The sequence below is a fragment of the Citrus sinensis genome, chromosome 8 (genome assembly GCF_022201045.2).
Source record: "Citrus sinensis cultivar Valencia sweet orange chromosome 8, DVS_A1.0, whole genome shotgun sequence".
Classification (NCBI taxonomy): Eukaryota; Viridiplantae; Streptophyta; class Magnoliopsida; order Sapindales; family Rutaceae; genus Citrus; species Citrus sinensis.
Genome location: NC_068563.1, coordinates 30174299 through 30200130, shown reverse-complemented (window position 1 = coordinate 30200130; position 25832 = coordinate 30174299). Strand labels below are relative to the sequence as shown.

The following is a 25832-nucleotide window of genomic DNA, read 5'->3' as shown; positions in this document are numbered from 1 at the left end:
CCGTTCTTAAAGTTTTTCACAATGCAACTCATGGCGTTTGTTTTTACCACGTCAAAGGTAACATTAAGTCTCAGTTTAGAATGTCCAAAGCTCTTTGGGATCAATTTGAGCCTGCCTTTATTAATGCAGCAAAAGCATATGGCCACGAGGAATTTAAGAGACAACTTGAAGGGTTGTGGATGATCCACTCGGGTGCGGCTGATTACCTAGAAAATAATGTCGGTACGTGTAATTGGGCAAGGTCGCAGTTTGAAGGTAGGAGGTACAGCATTCTTACCACGAACATCGCGGAGAGTGTTAATGCGTTCATGAGGGAACCTCGAAAATTTCCTGTGACTCATCTTGTTGATCACTTTAGGAAAACATTGCAGCAATGGTTTTATGATAGGAAAATTGTGGCTGAATCAATGACTACTCGGCTAACAACATGGGCGGATGAAATAGTCACTGAGAGGAGAACTATAGCTGAAAGAATGATAGTTCGGCCGGTGTCTCCGCATCGCTTTCAAGTTATAGGCGGTGGGCTTAAGGAAGGGTTAGTTGACTTGCAAAAGAGAACTTGCTCCTGCAGAGTGTTCCAGCTTGATCAGCTTGTGTGTGCTCATGCAATCGCGGCGTGTCTAACACACCGGGTGGATTTTATTAACCTTTGCTCGGACTTTTACACTACAGAATCGTTGGCGATGGCTTATGCACAACCAGTAGAGCCAGTTGGTGATGTGGCTGATTGGGAAATTCCAGATGAAATTCAGGAAATGCATGTATACCCACCAGTTGAGGCACCACCACCTGGCCGTCGTAAAGAGCTCAGAATACCCTCGGCTGGCGAGGACGTTGACCGGCGGACTGTTAGATGCGGTCGGTGTCATGAACTAGGCCATAATCGTAAGAGATGTAAGAATCCCATTGCGTCGACTCGAAGTTAGTTGTATTTTGTGTGTTATGAGTTTGTTAAAACTATTATTGTTTTGTCTTCGTTGGTTAAAACTGTTACTGCTTGTTTTGTATTGTACACTTATATTTCATAAAACTTTATTTAAAATTTAAAATGTGAGGCATTAAAATTATATAAACTTAAGTGTGCGAAGTAAAAAAAAATTCAAATTTCAACATTTGAATTACTACATAGGTTTACAATTGAATATCGTTATTAAATATATCAACCGCAATCTTCTTTCTAAAGTACTCGACATGACTAGCGTTAAACTCCAATCTAATCCCGAACATTAAATACATCGTAACCATCAATACAAAAACACCGCAATCGCCAGTTCCGGGCTCTTGTTGTGGCGCGCTCTTAACTGCGATAACTTTCCACGGGTCTTCACTCTGCAACTCCGGTCGGATATTGTAGAAGCCAACGTATTCCAACCATCGAGGGAATATAACTTCAAGTGGCTTGAATTTCAACTTGTACCTTTTGTCGTCGCGATTTGTGAGTAATGAGTCATAAATCCAGACTTTGTTTTTCCGAAAGTCAACTCGTGCTAGTACCCAATGCGCGCCGTCGAAGTTAACAGGGATGAGTAGCTGCATATAACAATTGAAAAACATGTTCGTTATGTATGAAATTAAAATACAATACAACAAAGAAAAAGCAACAACTTGAATATTTTCATTAGATAGCATGTGAAATGTAATAAAATACATACCATATCGACATCCGTCATTGATTTAGACATTGTGTGCTGGCGGCCACAAAGATAACTATTCACGCGGTCGTCGAATACCATTGAATCGACTGCACAATTCCCGTTATTCCATAACTGATTCAAGAACACCTAATACATAGATAACCAAGAAATGCATAAATTAATAAAACTTAAATTTTTACATCCACATAAGATTTATAAGTTTTGTCGGCACGTTACCCAAAAAAATGTGTCAGTATGTGTGACACGTTGGAGTAAGGCATTTGGATACTGCCGTTGCTTCTCGCTAATCAAGCGGAGATACTCGTGAATATGCTGTAGAGAAACAGAAATATTACGAGTTTTTAAAAACAGATTTATACACAAATCCACAACAGTATACACCACGAGGAAATTATAAATACCTCATCGCCTAACCATCCCATCGAAGCTGTCCCCAAAATTATTTGAAAGAATGACCGCGGGTGCTGGACTCTCCGGCGGACTCTGCTATCACCAGTAAACCATTGATCAAACTCAGCAAACAGACTAGAGTCCTCCAATCCTCTCAGTGGATTTACATCCACACTCGTACTCATGTCAATCGCATGCTCCATGATTTGGGGTCGAGGTAAAGGCCGGACGTGCTGTCCTCGCCTGACCGGAGGAATCATGTACGGACTGTTATAAACATACGACGGTATGTACGCGCGGCCGAACTTACTAACGCCCGGAGGCACCTCTGTGAACACCTGCACGCTCTCCCCACTTACATCCCCGTAGAAACTATACAATGATGTGGGCGTAGACAAATTTTCATTGCCCACGTCAGTATACACTCCAACGTCATCCGGGGCCTGTACATTCGCCAAAAAGAACATATTAAATAACTATCAAATTAAAAGTTAAACGAACATTATTATCAAATTTAAATTAGCTTACCGCATACGAGCGTGCAGTGGGAGAATCCTTATTTGGACGTTTAGAAAATGTGTCGATGAAACCAACAACGGTTTCTTTAAAATCTTTTAATTCTGACTTTATTTCATACACGTTACGATCAATCTTATCCAGCCGTCGTCGTACGTAATCATTAAACTGCTTTGTCCTCGACTATTACAAAAGAAAAAAATAATACTTTAGAATAACAATAAAAAATTAATAATTTATAAAAAAAAATATCGTATATTATTTCTAACCTCAGAATCCCGTGCGTCATCAGAGTTGTCTGTTTGCTGCTGGTGGTCATCAACACCCACCTCATCCTCAAAAGTGTCATGCCCCACCTCATCCGCAAAAGTGTCATGACACTGCTCTGGTATTGGGTTTGGTATGTCGTCATGATCGTCATGCTCGTCTGAATGCCTTGTAACCGACGGCATCGCGTTGATTGAGGGTTGGTGCTGTATAAAGTATCATTTAAAATTAGTAAATGAAAAGTCAAAAATTTCGATTAACAAATTTTTAGTGCTTAGAGTATACCGACCTTATGAACCCAGTCTGGAATGCTTGGCAAGTAATCCTTCACAGAGAGCCAATAATTTTTGCTACTCTCCTTTGAATTTGGCTCAAGGGTTTGTAAAACGTCCCCCTTCCATAAATTCAATTGAAAATTTTAAGTAAGTATACATAACTTAAATTTAGTAAAGTTTAAAAAATAAGTAATACATATTACTTACAAGACGAGATTCGTCGTTGAAGAACGAATAAACCTCCGCAAAGTTGATTCTCGACGACGCCATGGGCTTCCATTGCAGAATGCGGGGAATCTTATTCTTCGTTTTGACGACCCATGTTGATGGCAACCCTCCGATTGCTTCGTAAATCCAAGCCTACAACAACCAAAGTGAAAAATCAAATAAAACAACTATCAAATATTTAATACAATAAAACTTATTAATAAACAAAAAAAATAGCACCTGAACCCCACACGTAAAGCCGTAAAGATTGTATTTTTCAATATTATGATCTGAATTTTTCAACCGAGTCTTCTTAAATTTCTCGTCTTTCTCGAACAGTGCATTGTCAAGACTCTCGTAAATAATTTCCCACGACAATAGACCCCATGGACGCTTTCGGAAGTACTGTATATCATCAACTTGGTCAAGCCAATCGAAATTAATTTGACAGTGATTTTTTCTTGCATTTAGTACTCTGTCCGCAAAATAAAACAGTGCAATCTTTAATGCGTCCATATCGTTCATTTCCTCGAATTTCAACTCCTTAAATACTGCATCGAATTGCTTCACATTAATCTTACGATGCACACCACCAAAATACGTATTCCGTAGCCTCTGCTCCATTTCATCATTTTTTTGATTGGTATCCACACCAAATGAAAGTCCAGTAACCAAGCACCATTCGACAATTGACAAGCGAATCACATGCTTACCAATTTGAAACCATAACTGATCCTCACGGCTATCTTCTTCATGGGCCACTTGCCGCAGTAGAAGATTGTGCAAAATTACCCCACTAAATGGAAAACTTCGACACTCCAAGAAATGTCCAAATATATCCTTTTTGAACATACGCAACTGCCGGTTTGTTAATTTTTCCTCGATGACTTTAACGACCGAAGATAACATACACATGCTCGAAATTCGACCAGGAAAATGATCAGCATAACGAAAATACATCTTGCCTACTTCAATATCCGGTGATTCTGATTTCGCCATGTATCTGTAATATTTATAAAATTATTACATTACATTTACAGAAAAAAAAAATTAAGAAAATTTAATTTTTGGTGCGACGGGCAAGCCTGTCGCACCAACAATTGGTGCGACGGGCAAGCCTGTCGCACCAACAATTGGTGCGACGGGCAAGCCTGTCGCACCAACAATTGGTGCGACAGGGCCAGTCGCACCAAAAAATTGGTGCGACAGGCGCGCCCGTCGCACCAGCTTTGGTGCGACAGGCGCGTGCCTGTCGCACCACAGCTTGTGCGACGGGCGCGCGCCTGTCGCACCCGAGCTTGTGCGACGGGCGCGCGCCTGTCGCACCCGAGCTTGTGCGACGGGCGCGCGCCTGTCGCACCCGAGCTTGTGCGACAGCGCCTGCTGTCGCACCAGATTTGGTGCAACAGCGTGCCGCGCGCTGCTGCCCAGCGATGGGCGCGCGCGCGCCCTGCTCCCCTCCCTCCCCACCCGCAAAATTAAGCACAATCACTCCAAAATCGAAAACAATACTCCCAAACACCACCAACCACCACAAACATCATCACCACCACTATTAATCTCAAGCTATAACTATTATTATTCTAAAATCTCATTTTAAATTAATGAAAATAAGAAAAATGACTAACCTAGATTTTGTTGAAGGTTGTAGATCGTAGATCGGATGCCGGTGAGAGATGGAGCCGCCGCCGACGAGGGTTGATGTCGCCGCCGATGATGGGAGTTGGATCGGTTTGGGAGAGATGAGTGAAATGGAGTGTTGGGGGAGAGATGAGGGAGGGGTATTTTGGTCTCAAATGTTGTTTAATGGCTAATGTTGATAGAAATATTTTTTGGGGGTTAAAATGAAAAAAAGGGAATTTTTTTTGGTTATTACTATAAATTTCCCATTAGATATTAACCCAAAAAATCACGATGTTATTATCAATAGGCCCACCCAAGAATGAAGATGTTACTCTCATTAATTAGGTCTTGATAGTACTGTCAATATGTCTTAATAGCTTAATAAAATATCATACAACATAACACGAATTTTGGCTCAAAATATAAATAGCTTTCACGTATACGGGTAATGTTTTTTGACTTCCCCTAGGTCCGGCCCAACTCACTTAGGAGAACCTACAGTATATTACACGTCACTCCTACACGAAATTGAGATGGTTTTATTGTAAATATTGATATTTTTTATTTACAAAATAATATAATTTGTTAAAATACTTAATTTTATTAGAGGAATAAAAAAAAAAAATACTAAAAATTCAAAGTAAAACTCAGATTTAGTAAGACAGATAATGAGAAATTAGTCTATCTCATTAAATCTAGGTTTTTATTTTTACTTTGAATTTTCGGTATTTTTAATTATTTTTTTATTTCTCTACTTAAACTAAGGTACGTAAACAAATTTACATTATTTTGTGAATGAAAAATAACAATATTTACAACAAAACTATGTCAATTTTGAATCTAAACACTAATCTTTACATAAAAAGTTCATATTGTGTAAGAGTTATACACTAGCTTTAAGAAGTTTCCCAACTCTCAATTGAAGATTAATATCTTCAGTTATATAATACTTATTTGGTGTGATTTAGTGATTTATTGAGAGTAATGAGGCTTGGTGATTTATTGAGAGTGTGAGTGGATTGTAAGAATAACATTTATTTGTAAATTTGTTTAAAGTGACGAGGATTATTTATCCAAAAACTAGTAATTGACTAGCTATTACAGGAAAAAGTTTGGGGACTAAATTTAAAAAATTAAAAATTTTAGGATTGTTTTTGTAAATTTCCCTCGAAAGTATCCCTGCACCAAATGCAAGATTTGACAACATTTTCGCCCTTGCATGTTACAAAGATTTGAAAAAAAAAATTGTTTGGACCACCCAAAATAGGGAAATTTTTTATTCATAAAATCCAAATTAACAAATATCATAAAAAAATTCATTACTTTCTTTCATTTTGTTTTTTAATTTTCTCAGAAATCAAACTGAAGTAACTCGGAGACTCCCAAATAGAAATATATAACTTAAGTTTTTTATTATTCAAATACAACCAGAAACTCCTTTAAAAAAAAATTATTTCCTCAATATTCTCAATTTTTTGTTTTGTCTGACATCATCCTCATCTAATCTCCAATTCAATCATTGGAATCCAAATTCAATACACTTCTCTTCAATTCCAATCCATCCGAATTAAACGCCTATGAACAGCAGCAAAATATGCACAAAAATGAAAAAGAATATAGAACAATTAAAGAACAAAAAACAAAGTGGGCCGGTATGGACTTGTTTATTTTTCGGCTTCTGTTGCGGTACCAATTGATGCAGTAGACGCGGCTGCGACTGTGGCTTGGCGTGGTGCTGAGTACCGTCTGGTGGTAGGTGGGGGAACTTGCAGCGTGCGGTTTGATTGTGGGCAGGGGCAGCATTATGGTTTGTGGGTATTGCCTAGCAGTGGCATCAAGGATTTTGCAAGCTGACAAAGACGGCGGCAGCTAGGATTTGTGCTCACGTAGTGATTTCTAGAGGTTATGGTTGGTAGTGATTGTGGTGGCTTTTTTTTTTTTTTTTTGAATATTGTTATACAGGACTGTCTGTATTACAATTAATATTTATAAACAGATTCTACAATTGGGACCTTCTTCGTGGCATGTACTCCTCTGAAGCGCTGCCCAAATTCTTCAAACCCTCTCAAATATTCGAGGACTGTCCACTCTACTCACATTTCGTGAGGAATAAACTGACTCCACTCAATTATTTGATAATTGAGGAAAGATTGTAAATAAGTCTCATAAATACTTTTATGGAGACTCGAACCCTTGCACTCATTATTCTAAGTGTAAGGGTTCTCCCATTGAACCAAAGACCCATTGGTAGTGATTGTGGTGGCTAGGGGTTGAGGATTGTGATGAAGAGAAAAGAGAAGGAAAATTATGTGTAAATTGACTCGTCCAATCTGTCACTCTGCATTATTTCATAAGATTTAAACATCATAATTATTGTCATTGCCTAACTATCCTCAACAACCAAACGGCTTACTATAAGTCATGTACAAGGTTAAGCCCCAAGAGGTTTCCAAAAATTACCCTAATGCATACGGAGTACGTACAGCTATATTGTCGCGCTTAGGAGGTGGGCATGAACCGGATACGAACCAAACTGAACTAGTGAATTATATGATTGGGTTCGATTCATCAAATGTTTTTTTTTTCTTTTATATTAGCTAAATTTTCATACTTTTCACTTAAATTTGATTATTTTGTTAGTTCAATTTAATTATAATCACTAATTATTCATGTTTTATGTAAAAAAAAAAATTATCATATATATAAATTGATTTTTTTTTATTTTAAAGTTAAATTGATTGATCTTTAATTCGATTTAGTACAAAACCAAAAACAGATCGGCTTACATTTCCTAATCCATTCGGTTTTGAGTGACCAGACCGAACCAAATGTCCTTCAGTTGGGGTGTTGGCCAAATGCTGGAGACTTCAATATCAGCCATAATTTATTCAAAATTTTAGTTAGGAAAAAAATATGGCACCCACTTCAAAGAAAATCTATATATTCACTACAAATCAAGTCAACCTCAAGCCAAAACAGACAAAACAAAATATACCTGGTGTTGGTGCATTCCAAAAATGAACATACTTGCAAAACCAGTACGGTAGCTGTCTTAAGAGTATTAACTATGTAGCAGGTACTCAAAAGGAAGAACAAGTTATTCAAGCACATATTTATAGCATATACATGCTTTAGTATTAACTAGTTATACCCGTATACATTATATTCTTTATACAAAATTCACATTCGAAAGGCTCCGGAGAATAATCGCCCTGCAAAATCTTGACCTTTTGGAACACATCTGGGTTCAAGAATCTCATGGCTGTTTCATCCCAGCCACTTAAAGCATTTTTATAATCCAGAGCTTATATTTCTTTATATACAGATACACAAGACAAGGTCCAATCAAACTCGTATCGGAGAGACGCTTGCAAAGGTTAAGATAAGCTTCAACGTTCCCGGATTGTTGGATCCTTTTCCTCAGTCCCTGCAGTACAGCTACTCTGTCCATATACTCTGGATACAAACCCAAATCCAGCATTTTAGTGAGTGTTTCTGCAGCATCATTGATATGGCCTCCTTTAATGTAACCTCTCAACAACCAGGATAAGGTTTTCTTCTTACACAGGGAGTTCATAACCTCTATTCTAGAAAGCAACCGCGAAACAGCACTGCCCTCATTTTGGGAAGCACAGATTGCTAAAACAATGTCGTATAGATCCCCGTCAGCTTCTTTACCCACAAGCTTCATCTCCCACAACTGTCTTTCTGCTTCAAGTCCACGACCAGCACAAATATACATAGCAAGAAGTCTCTCATGAACCACCCCATATAATGACGAGCCTCCCTCTTGAATAGCCCAACTAGACAAGCGTGACCCATCGGCTAGAAGATCTGATTGATATTTTTCAATAAGCCCTAAATTTTTTCCATCAAGTTCAGCTATCGAACCGGCCCTCACATAACCCTTCAACTTTCGTAAAGCCTTTCCAAATTCATTTAGCTCTTTAACCACAGCTGTCAGTGCAATAAGGTAGCTGTAGACCTCTGGCTTTAATCCAGACTCTCTGAGATGGATCACCAATTTAATCGCATCCACATATTTACCCTCAACCTAACAAAAGAGAATTAAAGTATTTTTATTTGAAACAGATACAAAACAATTCGTATAAACAAGCTGAGCTATTCCAATTGTTAACTACAAACTATTCTTCAAATAGAGCTATCAGCATTGCTTTACTTATTTTATAACATCGGTCAAGTTGATTCACAATTTCTAGACAGAATCCACTACCAAGTAAATTTTGCCATGCTGCTGGCTCAATGATGCACCTCCTGATTGTAAACTTAGTCATGAAGTTCCGCCACAAATTTCAACATACAGGCATCAAAAGCACATCATGAAAACAAACTTCAACTAACAGCAAGAAGTAATTCAAACAACTCCACCAATAAAATTTTAGCACGATGATATGATCAAGAAAGAACTGCCCTTTAGACAAAGAACACTGCATCTAAATATGGCAAGCAGTGCAAAGCAATTGCCAAATTTCATTCATTCTAGATTTAATCATATCATAGAGAGCTAGAATCATATTTCTAATTGTTAAAAACAAAACACAATTGCCAGGATACTATATATAAAAAATGAGAAAAACTCTTACCATCATCTTCCAGGCAAGATACCCAGTTGGGCCACCCTTTTGTCCTTCCCCATCACCCTCGGCATAAGCGATCCCCCGACTCAAGACTGCTTTCACGAATAAAACTGCTCTTTCCTTCTTCTCCATCTCCCAGTACAATGAAATCACCTTCTCAATCATACTAAATCCCGGTTTCAGCCCTACACAATCCATGTCCACTAGAAGGTCAATCACATCCCCAACATCACGTTCCTCTTCGATATACTTCTTAACCCAACTACACATAATCGAAACCATAAGCTCCATCGTCTCGTTATCGACCCGATTCTCCTTTTTAAGCCATTCAAAAACCTCAAGTGCACACCATGAGTCTCTCCCCTCTTGAGAAAAATATACTAACACTAATTGCAACTCCCTTGCCGATAATCGATCATTCATTTCCTCCAATATATCCGAAGGCTCCCTTGTCATCCTCTCCAGTTCTTCAATTGCCTCAAAAAACTCCTCACTCATTTCATCCTCATCATCACTGGTCACAAACTGGTCCAATTCAACCGACTTTAAAAACCTAAATTCTCTAATTTTACTCACTTTAGTGGCTATAAAGCTAGGATTTTGGTAGTTTTTTATTCTTGTAGAAATTCTAGGAGGGGGTCTCGTCAAACAACTGCCATGAAGCTGAGGAACAAGCAACTTATGCCGTTGAAGCAAGAAATTAGGAGACAATGCAAAACCCAATTCAGGAACTGAAGCCATTGCCTAAATTCTAACAACACTTCCAATTCAAAACAAGAAACAAAGTAGTGACATAGTGTTTAGAAGCTGCCTGCTACAATCAAACAAAACAAAACAAAACAAACCAAAATATTGAATCTTTAAACCTAAAAACTGACGCCAAGGAAGTAAAGCTTTGATTTTTATCACTGATAATCTACAAAATCAAAATTTCAAGACTCAGATTTCTACTTTCATATCTTCACCTAAAATTAGAAATTTAAATTCCATTTTTTTTCTTTCACAAAATGAAGGAAGAACGAAAATAAAAAAGAACCCATGTTTAAAAACAGCTACAAGTAAGGAAACGAGTGAAATAATAAAGTAAAAACCGTGCGGTACTGTAAGTGTAAATGAAAGGCAAATTTTGTGCGATAAACAAAACGAGGCCGTAATTGAAGAACTCGATAGAACGGTTTTGATTCGTTATAATAACAGCGTTTTATTGCAATTCCCAAATGGCTGTCCTTTGACACCAACAAGAAGCAAGAGACAACGCTGTCTGTGAGAATGTGCCTTTCACTCGAACAAGTGAACACGTGTCCGGATGAAGACTACTCATATGTAACGTATAATTTTTTTTTAACGTTTTTTTAAACCTTAATTTGTTTGGTTTTGTAGTTTTGTCTCACAGTCTGGATGCTTATTTAAATTATTAAAATATAGTACCTCAAAGCCCATTTAAATTAGGATAAGAAATTACTTATTTAAGAAGACTCGAACCCTAATTTAGAAAGAGATACCTATTTATATAACTAAACAATTGTTGTTCTTATATCTGATTTAATTTTTAAAATCTCATATCCAGATCAATTAAACGTCTAATTAAATTATTACTAATTATTCATATCAAAACATAACAACGTGTAATTAAACTATTACTAGTTATTCTTATCAAAACATAACATATTGTCTCACGCTTTTTTCTTTAAAAAGAAAAAAAAAAGGATACATTGGTCATCTAAATTAATTCAAAAATAAGCAAGGAAAAGCAACTTTTGCATGCATGGGTCTAAAATTTCGTGCTAATGGGGGTCCTAGCCCAAATTTAATGCCTTGCCTTTATATTGTAGTTGAGCTTTGGACGCTCCGGAAAAGTTCTTATAAAACCCCTTTAATATGTTCACAGTTTTACCCCTGATTTAAATTACAATAAAGGACAGAGACAAGTTTGTTGCAGATTCTTTCCAAAGTGTGGTATACATTCTGTAACAAAAAGTTTCAAAATTTGGAGGTCATTTTTCCAATATTATCCGCCAAGATGTCCCAAAAACGGAGGTCATTTTTCCAAATATAAAGCTATGAAAGAGAGTCCTGAGAAGTTGAAAATTTGGAGCCCAAAATTTTTTCTTCTGAACTTTATGAATGAACCATAATTTGAAGCAAGGAGGAGAGCTGGTGTCATTAGATTAGCTGACGTAGAATAACTCAAGGAGTTTATTAGGAAAAAAGTAATGAATATGGAGAAAAGTGATTATATAACTATAAATTCTTGTACAAACTGATGTGGCATTAATTCATTGGTTGAATGAAAATATAAAATAATAGAAATAAATCATGTGGGTTAAGAGATATTTAATTCAACTAATAAATTAACACCACATCAGTTTGTACAAAATAAATTCATACAAGAGTTTATGGTTATATCATTACTCTATAGAAAAATCTATTTTCAAGGGCAGTTCTGAAACACATTTGTGGTGTTACTACTTATTAGATTTAAAATGATTTTTAATTTTTAAATGATGTAAATGGGGTATTTTTAGGAATGCGGTGTTACGGGGACTCCTGAGGGGTGTCAAAAGCCCGACTCTTCAATTGGTCATTGTTTGGGCCAAAAGGCCCGGTACCATCAAGCTACTTTACCTTATGTATGCAAGTAAGCATGCCTGGCCTCGCAATGCGTGGTCATGTTTTGGGTTTCATCATTCAGTGTATGGGGATTTATTATTATTATTATTATTAATAAAAAAGAGGTAAGGAGGAGGAAATGTGACAGATAGAAAAAGGACAAACATGCTCATTCTTGGAATAGGGATTTGATCCGCATAAATAGGGCTACGTATTCTCATGCAATAATTAATTATATCATAATTGTGTTTGGTGTAGGCATACAATTAATTAATTAATTTAAATTAATAGAACAAGTTGTTGGGAGTTGACCTTACACTGACAGTGATTCGAGCTCCTCTCAAGTCTCAATAACATATTGAGCAGATCAATACAAAACAATTTAGGATATAAAATAACTCACACGCTATACTATGCGCACCCTTTTGATAACTACAAAAGGCCTAATTCTCTCAAGTTTCCGCTAACCTTAATTATTGTTTTTTAACTATTCGAATTTTGGTAAGGGATCCACCTTTTTTTCTTTTTCTTTTTTTGGGTGGTGTGTGTGTAATGGGAGAGATGCAGCAGCAAAAAGACTTATCAAGAGATCACCTCATTTTTATTAACCTGCTCTTGCCCAAGCGTAATTCATTACAAAATTCTTATATGATCCAATATATTAATGTTGGTATGGTCGCTTCCGTGCTTTGGGGGCATACATTAATTTCAGTTTAAGAAGAAAATCACAATAAACATTTGTTAGTGTATTTGGTGATCAATTAATAATCTTTGAGGTTTACGTTACTAACATGTGTGACCTAACTATTTCATTTTTTATCTTCTGTTATGGAGAATTTTGACATGTAATTCTTTGGTTGTAGCTAGGGCTAATGGAATTTTCAGTATTTGATAAGTAGGATATATATCATATATGCAACGATTAGGCGTTGTTTCTATAGTGTTCGATAATTGAAAAACTAATTACTAATTTTATAAATCAGAATGATGAGTGTTTAATTATGCAAAACTTCTTTCATTTGTGTTCGCACAGACACACACTCGTATGAATATCATAAGAGGAAACCGGAACATATATCTGTCAATTAATTAACTAATAATTATACATGCAGCCCACACTTGATTATTCCTCTTTTTTTTTTTTTTACCTAAGTTGCCTTTCAGCCATAAATCGATCTACTATATATTGGATACACTTATAATTCGTAAGGCGTCAAATTTGAGAATGAAAACATACATGCAGCCCACATCTTTTAAATGATTTTTTCATAAAATTATAAAAGGAAACTTTGAGGAAAAAAAATAAAAAAGTTTATACAAGCATCAGCTACTTAACTCCATTAAAAGAATTTGAGTACTCAGGATGAATTTAATACACTTTCTTCGTCACAGATACATGATAAATCAACAAAGGAACCATTGGGGACTAAAAAGGGCGCTGAAATTTTCGTGTAATTAAGAGAATAAAGAAAGAAACTGACCATGAAATCATCAGAATAGTGATTAAATCCGTTGGATGAGGGGGGAAAAAAGCATTGAATCCAATGCATGTCAGGGACCATATTGAAATATATATAATTAAATGAAACAAAATGAACAGAAATGCAGAAGAGGTTAAGAGGAATCTTGGAGAAGGCAATGATGCAAAAATAAAAGTTTTTTGTTGTCATTAGGTGAAAGGTCATATGGGTGGGATAAGGGGAAGAAGCAAAGACAAATCCGTGAACACCGACAGCAAGAATCATCGGCACAGTCTTCCCCACCCCTCGCTTTCGATCGCTTAAATCTTCTATAATTCACTTTTCTAGGTTTCATTTTAATTATTCACTTGTACTGTTTCTCACCTCCCCTTGCATATGCGTGCCTTCTTATTTCTGTCGGATAGTGAGTGAAACTAGTAAAAGCTGATGACCATTGGAACCTTGAGGATTAAATTTAAGCAATCGATAATCATTAATTAACTTGTGCTAGCTATAATATTCAAAGGGCCCTCCCATCACTGTTGAAAATATTTTGGGTACTCCTAGTACATATTCTTCTTTCCATTAAAACTTTATATAATTTATATTCTTTTCTCGTTAATACTATTGTTGGGCTCTTGACTATCAACTTAAACTTTTTGATAATTCACGATTTCCCTATTATTAGTATCAAAACCGAGATTTTAAGTTCAAATTTCTCTACAGCCCTGGCCTCCACACCACCATGTGCAAACTCTCTCAACTTCTTTATCAGTGTTGGGTTTCCTTATTTCTTGGCCTATCTAAGACTTCTTGTTTCTGTCTTTTTTCGAATCCTTTTGTTTCTTGGTATTATTTCAATTTATTTGGGTTCTTGTGTTTCTTTACCGCTCATCTAAGAGCTCTTGTTTCCGTCTGAATTTGAATCCTCTTATATATATTTGTAGCATTGTTTTAGTCCACAGTTTATGTAAATTAGTTTCTATACTAGGGTCATCATTAACATAATTACGAATACACACACACACACATACATATATAAAATATTTTTATAGCCACGTGCTTTGACAATATCTGCTTTTTGCCTTCCTCTTTTATCTTTGATTTATCCTTCTATGCATGTCTAGTACCATTTTATGAGCTCATTTCAAACTTTTACAACCGTAAATGACAACTACTCCAATTATTACTTTCCTATGCTAACATGCTTGGTGAGTGTGTGTGTGTGTAGTCCAGGCTCCTGAACTTTTAGGCGTTATTAAAGTCTAGGAAAGTTTTTAAACTATGTAGTTTAATATTTTTTGCAAATTTTAAAAATTCTAAAATTTTAAATTGAAACATTTCTAAAATATATATATATATGTATGTATGTACCTATGTTTATATGCATCCATAGGAGTCATTAATTTGGTCCCACCTGTAGAAAAAAAAAATTATACGCATCCCCATATATGACTTCAAGAATTAGGGTTTGTCATTTCTTGCAAAGAACTACAATAATAAGCTTCTTTAGTCGTAGAGATTTGCTTTACAATTCTAAGCTAGCTATGCAAGATCTTTTGCCACTCTTGCTAAAGAGAGAAAAGAAAATACAGTAATGGAGGAATTACAACACTCACCCTAATGTTTAAAAGTTGTTTAGAGTTAGATTCACTCACTTCTATTGAACTGTATTGATTCATTTTCTTAGCAGCATCGAATCTGCAAAGGGCCGAAGTCATGAAAGAAAGCGAGATCATCAATGATGGTTTGAGGATGAGTCTATTTAAAGGAGACGATCATGATAACAGGGAGGACGGGGAGGAAGAAGATGATGATGAAAGCAAGACTAGAACAAGTGCAAGTTCAAGCAACAGCGTAGTCGAGGAAGGTGATCAGAGGAAGGCCAGTAGCTCAAGTGGGGTGAGGCCTTATGTGAGATCAAAAGTGCCTAGGCTGCGGTGGACTCCTGATCTTCATCGTTGTTTTGTTCAAGCTGTAGAGAGACTCGGGGGCCAAGAGAGTAAGATCCTTCATTAGATTCATCAATACTTCTTGTTTCTTAAATTATTATTATTATTATTTTGGCTTTTTATGATTTAATTTGTTTAATTATGTTGGATGTAGGAGCAACTCCTAAACTAGTTTTGCAACTTATGAACATCAGGGGGCTTAGTATTGCTCATGTCAAAAGCCATTTACAGGCAAGATACAAGTTCTATCTACTCTAACTAAATTATGAGAAGAAAAGGCTCCTTACACTCGTAACGTTAAAAGTTATATATATTATCCATAACTGCAGTATAATTAAATTTCTTTTTATATTTGTGATATTTGGGATCAGATGTATCGAAGCAAGAAGATTGATGACCATGGTCAAGGTACTCAACTTTTGCCAATTACATTAATTGAAATCTTAGAATTAGCTAGGCAGTGTTTATGTATTAATTTCTTTGTATTCTACAAGTAACTAGCTCTAACTTGGAAACTGTTTTTGCTTAACAGTTTTTAACTCCAGGGGGCATCTTATGGGAACTGCGGATCACTTTTCTCACAATCTTTGGCACCACTCAACGTTTCAAAGCATAAACAAAAGGATTGGTCGACCCAATTTTAGGTATATGATGAAACTAGCTATATTAAAATTCAAGCTTGCCACTCAATATCATTCAATTGACATCGCTTTCTCTTTTTTCTCTCATTTGGTAAATGTAGTGATGCTTCTTTGATTGGTCATGGGAACTGGATGCTGAAGCCTCATATGAATATCGGCGGAACCGTGGCTTGCTTTCAAGGCTCGGTTCTTAACGGGAATATCCATGGAGGAATTGGTTCAAACATAAGGAATGAAGCTCTCTATAGGACTAATAACTTTGCCTTTGCTCATCAACAAAGAATTGGAAAACCAACGGACCGGCATGAGGACTTTCAATTACCATACGGATGGCGAGGAACCGAAGAAAGAATGAAATGCGTTAACTACTATCCAAATCCAACTGCTCCGAACTCAAATTGGAGAATCAATGACTCAGAAGAGCAAAGCAGATCAAAGAGGAAAGCTCAAGATGATGAGCTTGATTTGAGCCTCTCACTTGGTACAAAAATGAGGAAAGAAGAGGTTAGGAGAAAAGCACTTAGAGGTGATAATCAAGAAGAAGTGGCAAGCAATTTACTTCTTTCTTTATCTTCTTCTACTGTAACTAGGGAGATTTATGCTATGAATCTTAAGAAAAATAGTAGGTTGAAAGAAGGTGATGATATAATAAATCCTAAATTGGCGAGTACTCTGAATCTGACTATATGAATTAGAGAGAATTCTAGTGAGATCTTGTTGGTACTTGTACAAGAGGATGACTAATATTAAAATTATTGTTCTGTAGTACTGAGATGTCATGTCATCGATTAATTTCTCCTTTCAATTGCGTATCTTCTTAATGAGCTTAGTATTATATCTTCATTCATTTTGCTTAAGTATAGCTAGATTAATTATTCAAAAGTAAGGTTATTTTGAAAAAGTGAAATATCTATAGTGTTTTTTGACTTTTTTTTTCTATATATATTTCCTCATTTGACAATTCTTGCTATGTGCATACAATTTTATTTATAGAATTCTTGCCATGAACGTATTTATTACTTTTACATAATTAGTTGAAAGACATGCATGAATAGAGAATATATACTTAGAGCAACCAAAATTTTCTAAAATTAAAGTAGATTTAACTTTGCCATAGTATTGTCTAGTCATTACTATATATACACACTCAAAAACTCTATTCCTACATATTTTTTGTTTTAGTAAGTGAGTCATATGGAAGAGGTTAAAAACAAAAAAAAAATCTTAGTTTGTATTTTCAAGTAGTTAAAGGAAGATAATATAAATGCCTTTCCCAAGATTTAAAGGCGGTATTATGATTAAACCTTAATTCGTTCTCAAACTGTAGATGCACATCCCAAGAAAGCAAAATGACTGAACATAAACTTTTTGAACCATACATGCAAACAGATCAAGGCACATAAGGATCTGCGAACTGTTTTATTAGGCTAATAAATCATATATATGATGCCATTACGGGAATCCTGCTGCAGGCTCATCCATGTTATTATTCAAGCTGAGGATCTGCTCTATACCGCCCAGATTTGGGTCGGTCATCATATCCGCATTTTCCGGCGGCCCGGATTGCACAATCCAGCTTGGATTTGGCATATGCCCCGCCGCCGTTCCCCAGCCAGGCACCATCAGCATATCTGTTTCTGCATTGTGATTATCATCGACACATAGGACTGGAACTTGCTTCATTTTATGCTGATGCAGCCGCAATATTTCTTCAATGCTTTCTCCATTGTATGGGTCGCCTTCCAAAGCATAGCCGTTGAATGTAATTAATCATATAAGAAAATAATCTACTCTCACAATCTATTGTGAAAAGACTCTTGAATATCTCAATAGTAAGATGAGGAGGTAACAAACTTTGTCCATATCGTCTACTAAGTAAAAATTGGTTGTTATGAAGTTAATTGCTTACCAAATAGATGAGTTGAGTATATATTTTTTTAATTTTATAGGATTTGAAGTCATTATTACTTTCAAATTAAGTTTAATTAAACAAATTATAAGAAGACAAAGAGAAGTAACCGTTGGACAAGTTAATCATTTTCTTTGACCAGCCGCTGACTGCAGGAGTGTTTTGACTCTTTGACTAATGGAAATTAATTATATTGCATGCTCTCGTTTATTTTTTATTTTTTCAATTCTTTCTTAATATTTAAGATTTATTTATTTTTATTATTATTATTATTTTGCAAATAGCGTGATATAATCAAATTCATTTTCACCTAAATGAGTGCCATTTCTTCTAAGAAATTTTACTGGCTGAATCAACTGATACCTACTAAATTTAATATATTTATTATAATTTATTTATTTTAATTTTTTAATAAGGAAAAGTGCTACTTCATAAAAAAAAAGGTTACAACATTTTGACAAAAAGTATAAAAAGACTAAAATGTCTTGACAAAAGTAATTAAATTGTGCATAATTATCCTGATATTTTAGTCTTTTTACGCCTTTGTCAAAATTTTGTAATCCAATTTTTTGTCGAAGTAATATTATTGGTTTATAAGATTAAAAAAAAAACTGGATAAGGAATTAATTCCAATACATCAAATTAATTTCTTGATTTTTACATAATTTCTTTATATATATTTATTGATTTACTATTGGAAGTAAAATTGAATATCATGCGCGACTTCTCTCTTGGCCACAATTTTTAAATAATGTATTATTCAGACTTAAATTCTAAAAAAAAATTGATTTGACCGACAAATTATCAAAACACTAGAATTAACATAGAGATTCAAGTTAACTTTTCAAAAGATCAAATCAAAGGAATGCCAATATCATAACGCAGGTTTATTTTGTATTACCTTGGTTTGGATTTGCGTAAACCATTTGTCCTGGCCCGGGAGTCGGACACCAGGTGGAATTCATCAATTCGTCTAACCCACAGTCCCAAACAGGTAACCCATTTTGTTCTAGCATTTTGAGCTGTTGTTGATACAAATGAAGTTGCCTCAGTCTAGCCACTTCTGCCTTGTTATCTGCGATTTCAGCTGCAAATTAAAGGAAAATTATATGGTTAATTAGTATTCGATATAAAACAGAGAAAGGTTTTTATTTGCTACTACTGGTTATGGTTATGCACGTACCATTAATGAACACGCTATTGTTGTTGTAAGTGGTCATACGTTCACTCAAGCTTCTTTTCTCCTTTTGCAAAAATTCTTGCATGTTTTGATAGAGTGAAACTTGAGGAGTCAGCATTGCAATCTGATTCTGCAATTATAGTATAACTAATTAGCTTAAAACTTTGGTAGATTAATATATTCACAGTAACTAGTTAAATATTTAATGAGAAAATTTATGTTACCTCCAACGCTTTTGCCTTTTTCTCCAAATCGGTAACATACTGAAGCTTCTTCATTCTAGATTTCTGAGCAGACACTCGATTCGACTCGATCCTGCAGAAAAAGAAAAAAAAATGATTTTTCTCGATATCTATATCTATCTATATATATATATGCTAATCAATTACGATAATTATTCCATCTTCATGTACCGTCTAAGCCTTTTGGGATCCATGCTATGTTCAGCGTTACGATTCCAGCGGGTGTTAACAGCGGCAGTGTCATCACCAGAACTGGGAATCACCATCTTATGCTCAGACGGAGGAGATGGGTTGCGGTTGCCACTTGTTTTGTTATTATCAAAATCATTCACCATTGGTAAATGATCAGACGGTGGCGGAGGGTGAGAGGGCTTAGTACCACTGCTACTGGCCCAATTGTCACCATAGTTCATGGAGTAGGGTTTCTTCCAAACTTGAAATGAACCAGTAACCAAAGGAAGGGAAGATGAATCCATCAAAGAGAATGGCTTCTTTTTGTTATTGTTATTTTCATTTGAATCTTTCATGCCCTCCATTTATAAAATATTATTTAATCACCTGCATATATAATAAGAAAATTAGCAAAACCAGAAAATGAAAAAACTTTTATCAAGAAAAATTAAGGAACTAATTTCTATTCATGTACTAACCCTATATGCTTGTAATAATAATGAATACGAGCGAGTTTAAGTTGCTCCTCTGGCCCTCTACTTATACAAAAAATTACAATGAATTTTCCTATGATGGCCTTGGTTAATAACCGGTAACCTCACCCAAAGTACAAAAATACTCTAATAAAATGACAAAAAATGTTTTATAATTGGTTTTAACTGGAGTATTTTGGTAAATTCATGAGAAAATCCAAGCTTCATGACCTTGGTTTTCTTATTTCCTATCCTTCGTTCTTATCTTTAACAAGCTAATTAAGACCATTAAAACACTCAATTTTATGGCAAATTTGATAGCTGTTGCTTATGCAAGTGATTTGAATGCACGAGAAAGAAACTGGACTTGTGAAACTGAATTTACTGCCAAGTATGGAACCCTAATGATTATTGTACAGGCAATGTGTAAGCTAAATATCGCCACGTGTACTAGCTGACATACTCTAGGATTAATTCTACATTAAGTTTAATTTATGTCCCATATGCAGTTGTTGTTGGGTTTTAACTTATAAAATATCTTACGGTGGTACAAGAAATTTAGATTTTAAAATTGTCTGATGTAGGTGGAGATTTTCTATCATAAGATCTTCAAATCTAAGTCCAAAAGAACATCATAAAAGATGTGTATCGATCGTAATTATATATTTATGATTTAGTATATTGACGTTTTGTGATCTAATTTCTAGATAAGTTGATACTTAATTGAAAACAATAATTTTCTTCGTAGATTACATTTACTATTGTCTTTTTGCTCTTACTTTTATTATCATCGGTCACATTTATTAAAGTATTTTGTCGATTAGCACCTTTTTAGGATTAAATAAATACGATTCAGTTAATGTGTCTTTTATCTAATTTAATATGTGATGGTAAAATAAGTGATACCATATGCATCATTAATTTGATAATATATTCAAGTTATCACTTTTTTTTTTCATGTTAAATACAAAAGTTATACAATTAATTAAAGCATTATTTGTTACTGATAACGAATTTGAAAGCCTTCTTGGGAAAAAAGAAAGTGAGAAATCAATTTACCACATCAAATATATAAGCAAATGACATCATGTAGAATGATATAATGTGGTCAACTATAAGTGAACGAGGAGTTACTAAATATTAATTTTTAGGTTTCATTAATGTGGTGGAACCAGGATTTTGATTCAACAAGGGCTAAAATAAAGAAATTAAAAACTTAGGAAGTCATAAGAAAATTTTAGAAAAGGCCAAAATATAAAATTATCTGATAAATGAGCCAAATTTCAATAATAATAATGATAATATTTTTTTAAGTAAACCCCAATGGGACTAGGAAAATTTTATTAAATAAAAAACGGAGAAATGACAATTAGTGAGGGGGATGACAATGCGCCATAAGCCTAAAAATTCTACTAATAGGGAAAGACTAGCTAAAATTAGCACAACTAAAAGCATGAAAAGCAAAACCACCCGGGAAAAAATAATCCAAAATTGAATTAATTCTACATTTGTGTATGTAGAATTTACATACTCAAATTTCGATCAACCATCTTTTTTTGTAGGTAAACTTCAATGGTAAGTGGGAATATTTAAGTATTGCATATTCTATTAACTATAAAAAATTATGGTGGGCAATTCGGTTCGATTCGTACTCTTTTACAAAATCGAGTCAAATTCAATCATTTTGTGAGATTTTAACCAATTGAACCCGAATTTTAATGTGATTCAAGTTGATTCGATTCGGTATTCAGATTTTTTTTTTAAATTTTTTTTTACTGATTTGATTTGACATTGTAAACACTGAATTAAATTTATATCTATTTGATTTTCAAATATCGGTCCAGTTCGGCTAAAACCAAACCGAATGCCCACCGATACTAAAAACGTATCTAAAACAAAAATATTAATGGTTATGTTTCGTAATTATGTATGATGGAATATTTTACATTTGAAATTTAGATTTTAGATAAATTTATTTTCTAGCAAGGTGAAGCTGCTTTATTAAAATTTTAGGGGTCCACATTTTATATAACTGAACTTTTAAAGCGTAATATTAAAAGAGAGAATTAAACTGATTGAGTAGAGTGTTAAATAATTAAAATTAGATGGGTCAAATCATTGAAAAAAATCTACTTTTAAAGGATAAACTTTTCGGTATGATATCTATATCAATTATTATTTTTTTTTTGGCATTAGAGATTTACGATCAAAGTCTCAAGGCTTGCGGCCCCTTATTATACGTTTGGTATACCTTATCTAATGGTTATAAGTATTTATTTAATTACATAAACACTTATTATAATTTTGGTTGTTGTTTTATTTTTTTTAAGTAGAGCTTTCGAAGCTTAAATAAATTATTTTACCTTTACTAGTAAAATCTCAAATTTTTAATTTTTGAGAGTAGAGGTTGAAAAGTTTTTTTTAAATGTTAAATTATCTAAAATATCATCTACTTATTTGACAATGTTGTTTTATTATTTTCATAATATAACTTTAAAAAAACTTGCCTATTAAATTAATTTTATGTTTTAAAAAAAAATCTCATTGACAACCAAACAACTAAAATTTTGTAAGTAAAAGTTTTATTTATAAAAGTTCTACTTAAATAAGTTATACTTGAAAAGTTGTACCAAATGGAGCCTTAGCCTCTTAGCAACTTCACCTTTATTTTCTGGATTAATAATTTTATTTATCAATCACATGCATTAAATTATCCTTCAGTTTTAATGTGTGTTTTGACTGATTTAGTATACAGCGAATAAATCAGTGATACTAAATACATCATTAATTTGATAACATATTCCAATTACTAGTTTCGTTTCTACGTATATACGGTATATACAAATTGCACGTTTGTTATTATTGATGATGAACTTTATGAAAGTGTTGTTGTAGAAAAAAAAAAAAGTGGGAAATTTGCTTCCTCATAAAGGCAAGAAGACGTCACTATGTATACTATGCAACAATAACAAGCCATTTATATTTTGACAAAAAAATTAGGTTATTAAATTTTTATAAAAAGTATGAAAAGATTCAAATGCATTGAAAATTAATTACCCTTTAATTTCAAGAGAAAAGGCCACTCTATTATTATTAATTCTCACTTTCATGAGTTCCAATGGCGATATAAAAGAGAACAACTGATAGAAAACTAGGATGAAAGTCCAGTACCCAAACAGCATTAAAGAAACAAATGCCGCACAAACCCAGAAATTGTTTAATAATTAAAGATACAGCAGAGTTGATTCCTGCAGATGGTAAAAGAACTAATTATTTCATCACATTTTGTTGAATCTTTGATTCAGATTGTTCACCAACTTTGGCTGTTCTTGCTGTTGATTATACATTATGCAAAGTTGCTTCAATATCTGCCTCTCCCTCTTCAGTTCCTCATATTGAGCTGCAAAAGTTATAAATTAAATCATCAAATTGGTCACTTCTGTTGGAAATCCCTCTCAAGATTTAAAATAATAATAATAATAGTAACAAGTAGATAATAATGGTAAAACTAACACCAATAGTAATAAGTAGATAATAAATATTGAAAAAAAGGAACACTAATATTCACACAACAAAAGAATATATATACGCATAAAAATGCTATATATACCAAATAGGGCTGCCAAGAATTATAAAGAAAAATTTAACATATTAGAGAGAAAAAGAAGAGATGTAGGGTTCCAGTCCTGGTCAAATTAAAGGGCAGAAAGGGGTTTGGTTTATATTAACTTGTGCAACACAATAGAACGTGAAAAGATTTTAAAGAAAAGGCGCTCATACGATATGATGATTAGAGACAAATTAAGAGAAGAAGAAGGACCTTCTTTGAATGTAAGTTCACCAGAAAAGGCAGAAAGTTTTTGCTTCATCGAACCATTTTCTGCACGCAGCAATGAGTTCTGGCAGTCTGCATATTTGATCCGAGGCGACATTATGGCTACTTCGGCCTGCGTAACGTAAATATATATACACATGTACAGATTTCATTTAGAGTCATCAAAACAACTGTGTTTATATATAAAAAAACTGAGAGATGCTTTGCGGTGAATATATAATTAAATTTAATTACTTGGAGAGCTTTCACTTCTGTTTCGAGTTGCATAATGTAGTGAAGCTGCTTGAGTCTATATTTCTGAGAATATTGCCTGCTTGCAAGAACGCTGCCACACAAGAAATAATTTTTTTTTCAAACACGTTAATAGAAATCTTCCGATATAAACCCTTATATTTTGTTGAAACAAATTAATGCAAGAAAATTAATCTTACAAAAAAAAGTAATATATATGTGAATCAAGATTCTCTCACAAACTCAACTTTCCTGAACTTCAAAGAATCTAATTACAATGGTTATAAGATATGTTCTTTTATTATTGTTACTTTTTCCGGAACCAATCTCATATCAAAGTGAGTTTTATCCAAATTAATGATGAAGATGAACATATACATGATGCAAAATTGAAAAAAAAAAAAATTCAAGAGTTATATATAATAAGATTCTCTCATAATTTAAACTTACGTGAGCTTAATTTAAAGGCTTTATGACACGTTCACTACTTATTGTACATGTACATAGTCATGCTCTACACTTGTATGAATTCTTGTTAGCGATCAATTATGTTTAATTCCTTCAGGGCAAAAACTCGGCTAATTAGGAAGAGAATCTAATAAAAAAAATGTTAACTAATCTTGAAAAAAGAGCGTAAGTAAAGATTAATCCACCGTCTCAGCTTCTTGGCTTCCAGCTCACGATCCTCAGTCTCAGGCTCTGCAGTTGCCTTGGCTTCTTTGCCAGCATCATCGCCAGTATTTTTGCGACTGAACGAAGATGGCAATGGAATAGGAGGCAGCCCCTGTCCATTGCCAAATTTCTTCTGAATACCCTCCATTGAACCTATAAAACGAATTAAAGCACTCGATTGTATTATGCTTAATTATAAAATTACTATATCAAACACGCTTTGAATTTTCAGCGCATACTTACCCAAGAACAAGAACAAAGGAAGAAAATGAGAGCAAGTGATGAAATTAATTGTCTTATCTCTGCCTTTCATAGATGTTATTTTTACTACAAACCCATGCATTATCATTTATCAAGCGGCTAATTCCAGTTTCCCGTTTTGCCACCAATGCAAATGTGAGATTCTTATATGCACTTCCATGTAAGGACAAGTGTAAATACCCAAACTATCCAAATATTGATGGATTTGGTCAATTTTGGAGCGTAATATTTGGGGTTTTTAGTCTTTCTATCAAAACGCTTATTTGAGTATCCTTACTGTACAAACTATGCATATCCTTATGGTTTTATCTAATAATTAAGAAACATAATAAAGGTGATTTAGAGGATCCCATTTGGACAGTGTCGCCTGCAGCATGAAAAACTAATGAACTAGGAAATTTTATTAAATATGTGCCAGATGTCATTGGCAAATATGGAAAAATGGGTGTCACACAATTTAATACACACACATACACGGAAAAATTTATGATACCGTGATTAAAATTACAGTGTCAATGTTGTGACATACAAAAATTTTGTAAATTATATATAAGATTAGTAAATAGAAGGTAAAATAAGTAAATTAATATAAGAGTGATAAATTGGTGTTTTAAAATTGCAAAGAAAACAAATACTTGTAAAAATAGCATAAGACTTTAATTAA

General features: G+C 34.2%; 6 protein-coding genes across 6 annotated transcripts; 1 reads left to right on the top strand and 5 right to left on the bottom strand.

Annotated features, from left to right (window-relative positions):
• Positions 1–1131: 1131 nt before the first annotated feature.
• Positions 1132–2512, bottom strand: LOC127899427 (ubiquitin-like-specific protease ESD4). The gene is made up of 4 exons (XM_052432822.1): positions 2057–2512; positions 1872–1967; positions 1653–1781; positions 1132–1530 (listed from the first exon to the last, which is right to left on the bottom strand). The coding sequence occupies exons 1-4, from the start codon at positions 2510–2512 to the stop codon at positions 1132–1134; spliced, it is 1080 nt and encodes a 359-aa protein (XP_052288782.1).
• A 52-nt stretch (positions 2513–2564) lies between these two features.
• On the bottom strand, positions 2565–3013 carry LOC127899212 (uncharacterized). The gene is made up of 2 exons (XM_052432516.1): positions 2831–3013; positions 2565–2744 (listed from the first exon to the last, which is right to left on the bottom strand). The coding sequence occupies exons 1-2, from the start codon at positions 3011–3013 to the stop codon at positions 2565–2567; spliced, it is 363 nt and encodes a 120-aa protein (XP_052288476.1).
• A 4844-nt stretch (positions 3014–7857) lies between these two features.
• On the bottom strand, positions 7858–10799 carry LOC102607491 (pentatricopeptide repeat-containing protein At2g30100, chloroplastic). The gene is made up of 2 exons (XM_006488500.4): positions 9538–10799; positions 7858–8987 (listed from the first exon to the last, which is right to left on the bottom strand). The coding sequence occupies exons 1-2, from the start codon at positions 10270–10272 to the stop codon at positions 8214–8216; spliced, it is 1509 nt and encodes a 502-aa protein (XP_006488563.2). The 5' UTR covers positions 10273–10799; the 3' UTR covers positions 7858–8213.
• A 4302-nt stretch (positions 10800–15101) lies between these two features.
• LOC107178351 (uncharacterized) lies at positions 15102–17005 on the top strand. The gene is made up of 5 exons (XM_015533325.3): positions 15102–15603; positions 15708–15784; positions 15925–15961; positions 16086–16197; positions 16296–17005. Exons 1-5 carry the CDS (start codon positions 15321–15323, stop codon positions 16882–16884), a joined length of 1098 nt encoding a protein of 365 aa, XP_015388811.2. The 5' UTR covers positions 15102–15320; the 3' UTR covers positions 16885–17005.
• A 641-nt stretch (positions 17006–17646) lies between these two features.
• LOC107178350 (basic leucine zipper 34-like) lies at positions 17647–20061 on the bottom strand. The gene is made up of 5 exons (XM_015533324.2): positions 19697–20061; positions 19508–19598; positions 19287–19413; positions 19005–19190; positions 17647–17933 (listed from the first exon to the last, which is right to left on the bottom strand). The coding sequence occupies exons 1-5, from the start codon at positions 20059–20061 to the stop codon at positions 17647–17649; spliced, it is 1056 nt and encodes a 351-aa protein (XP_015388810.2).
• Positions 20062–23836: 3775 nt separating this feature from the next.
• LOC107178349 (basic leucine zipper 34-like) lies at positions 23837–25055 on the bottom strand. Its single transcript, XM_015533323.2, has 3 exons — positions 24889–25055; positions 24239–24329; positions 23837–24116 (listed from the first exon to the last, which is right to left on the bottom strand). The coding sequence occupies exons 1-3, from the start codon at positions 25053–25055 to the stop codon at positions 23889–23891; spliced, it is 486 nt and encodes a 161-aa protein (XP_015388809.2). The 3' UTR covers positions 23837–23888.
• Between the last annotated feature and the right edge of the window lie 777 nt (positions 25056–25832).

Coding starts and splice junctions, on each gene's coding strand:
- LOC127899427 (XM_052432822.1), bottom strand. CDS start 2,512: ATGTTCTTTTTGGCGAATGTACAGGCCCCGGATGACGTTGGAGTGTAT. Junction 1,968..2,056: donor TGGGATGGTTAGGCGATGAG/GTATTTATAATT, acceptor GTTTCTCTACAG/CATATTCACGAGTATCTCCG. Junction 1,782..1,871: donor ATACTGACACATTTTTTTGG/GTAACGTGCCGA, acceptor TCTATGTATTAG/GTGTTCTTGAATCAGTTATG.
- LOC127899212 (XM_052432516.1), bottom strand. CDS start 3,013: ATGCCGTCGGTTACAAGGCATTCAGACGAGCATGACGATCATGACGAC. Junction 2,745..2,830: donor ATGACGCACGGGATTCTGAG/GTTAGAAATAAT, acceptor CTTTTGTAATAG/TCGAGGACAAAGCAGTTTAA.
- LOC102607491 (XM_006488500.4), bottom strand. CDS start 10,272: ATGGCTTCAGTTCCTGAATTGGGTTTTGCATTGTCTCCTAATTTCTTG. Junction 8,988..9,537: donor ATCTTGCCTGGAAGATGATG/GTAAGAGTTTTT, acceptor CTCTTTTGTTAG/GTTGAGGGTAAATATGTGGA.
- LOC107178351 (XM_015533325.3), top strand. CDS start 15,321: ATGAAAGAAAGCGAGATCATCAATGATGGTTTGAGGATGAGTCTATTT. Junction 15,962..16,085: donor GATTGATGACCATGGTCAAG/GTACTCAACTTT, acceptor TTTGCTTAACAG/TTTTTAACTCCAGGGGGCAT. Junction 16,198..16,295: donor ATTGGTCGACCCAATTTTAG/GTATATGATGAA, acceptor TGGTAAATGTAG/TGATGCTTCTTTGATTGGTC.
- LOC107178350 (XM_015533324.2), bottom strand. CDS start 20,061: ATGGAGGGCATGAAAGATTCAAATGAAAATAACAATAACAAAAAGAAG. Junction 19,414..19,507: donor AAAAGGCAAAAGCGTTGGAG/GTAACATAAATT, acceptor CTATAATTGCAG/AATCAGATTGCAATGCTGAC. Junction 19,191..19,286: donor CAATAGCGTGTTCATTAATG/GTACGTGCATAA, acceptor TTTAATTTGCAG/CTGAAATCGCAGATAACAAG.
- LOC107178349 (XM_015533323.2), bottom strand. CDS start 25,055: ATGGAGGGTATTCAGAAGAAATTTGGCAATGGACAGGGGCTGCCTCCT. Junction 24,330..24,888: donor GAAGCCAAGAAGCTGAGACG/GTGGATTAATCT, acceptor CTTGTGTGGCAG/CGTTCTTGCAAGCAGGCAAT. Junction 24,117..24,238: donor CAGAAGTGAAAGCTCTCCAA/GTAATTAAATTT, acceptor TACGTTACGCAG/GCCGAAGTAGCCATAATGTC.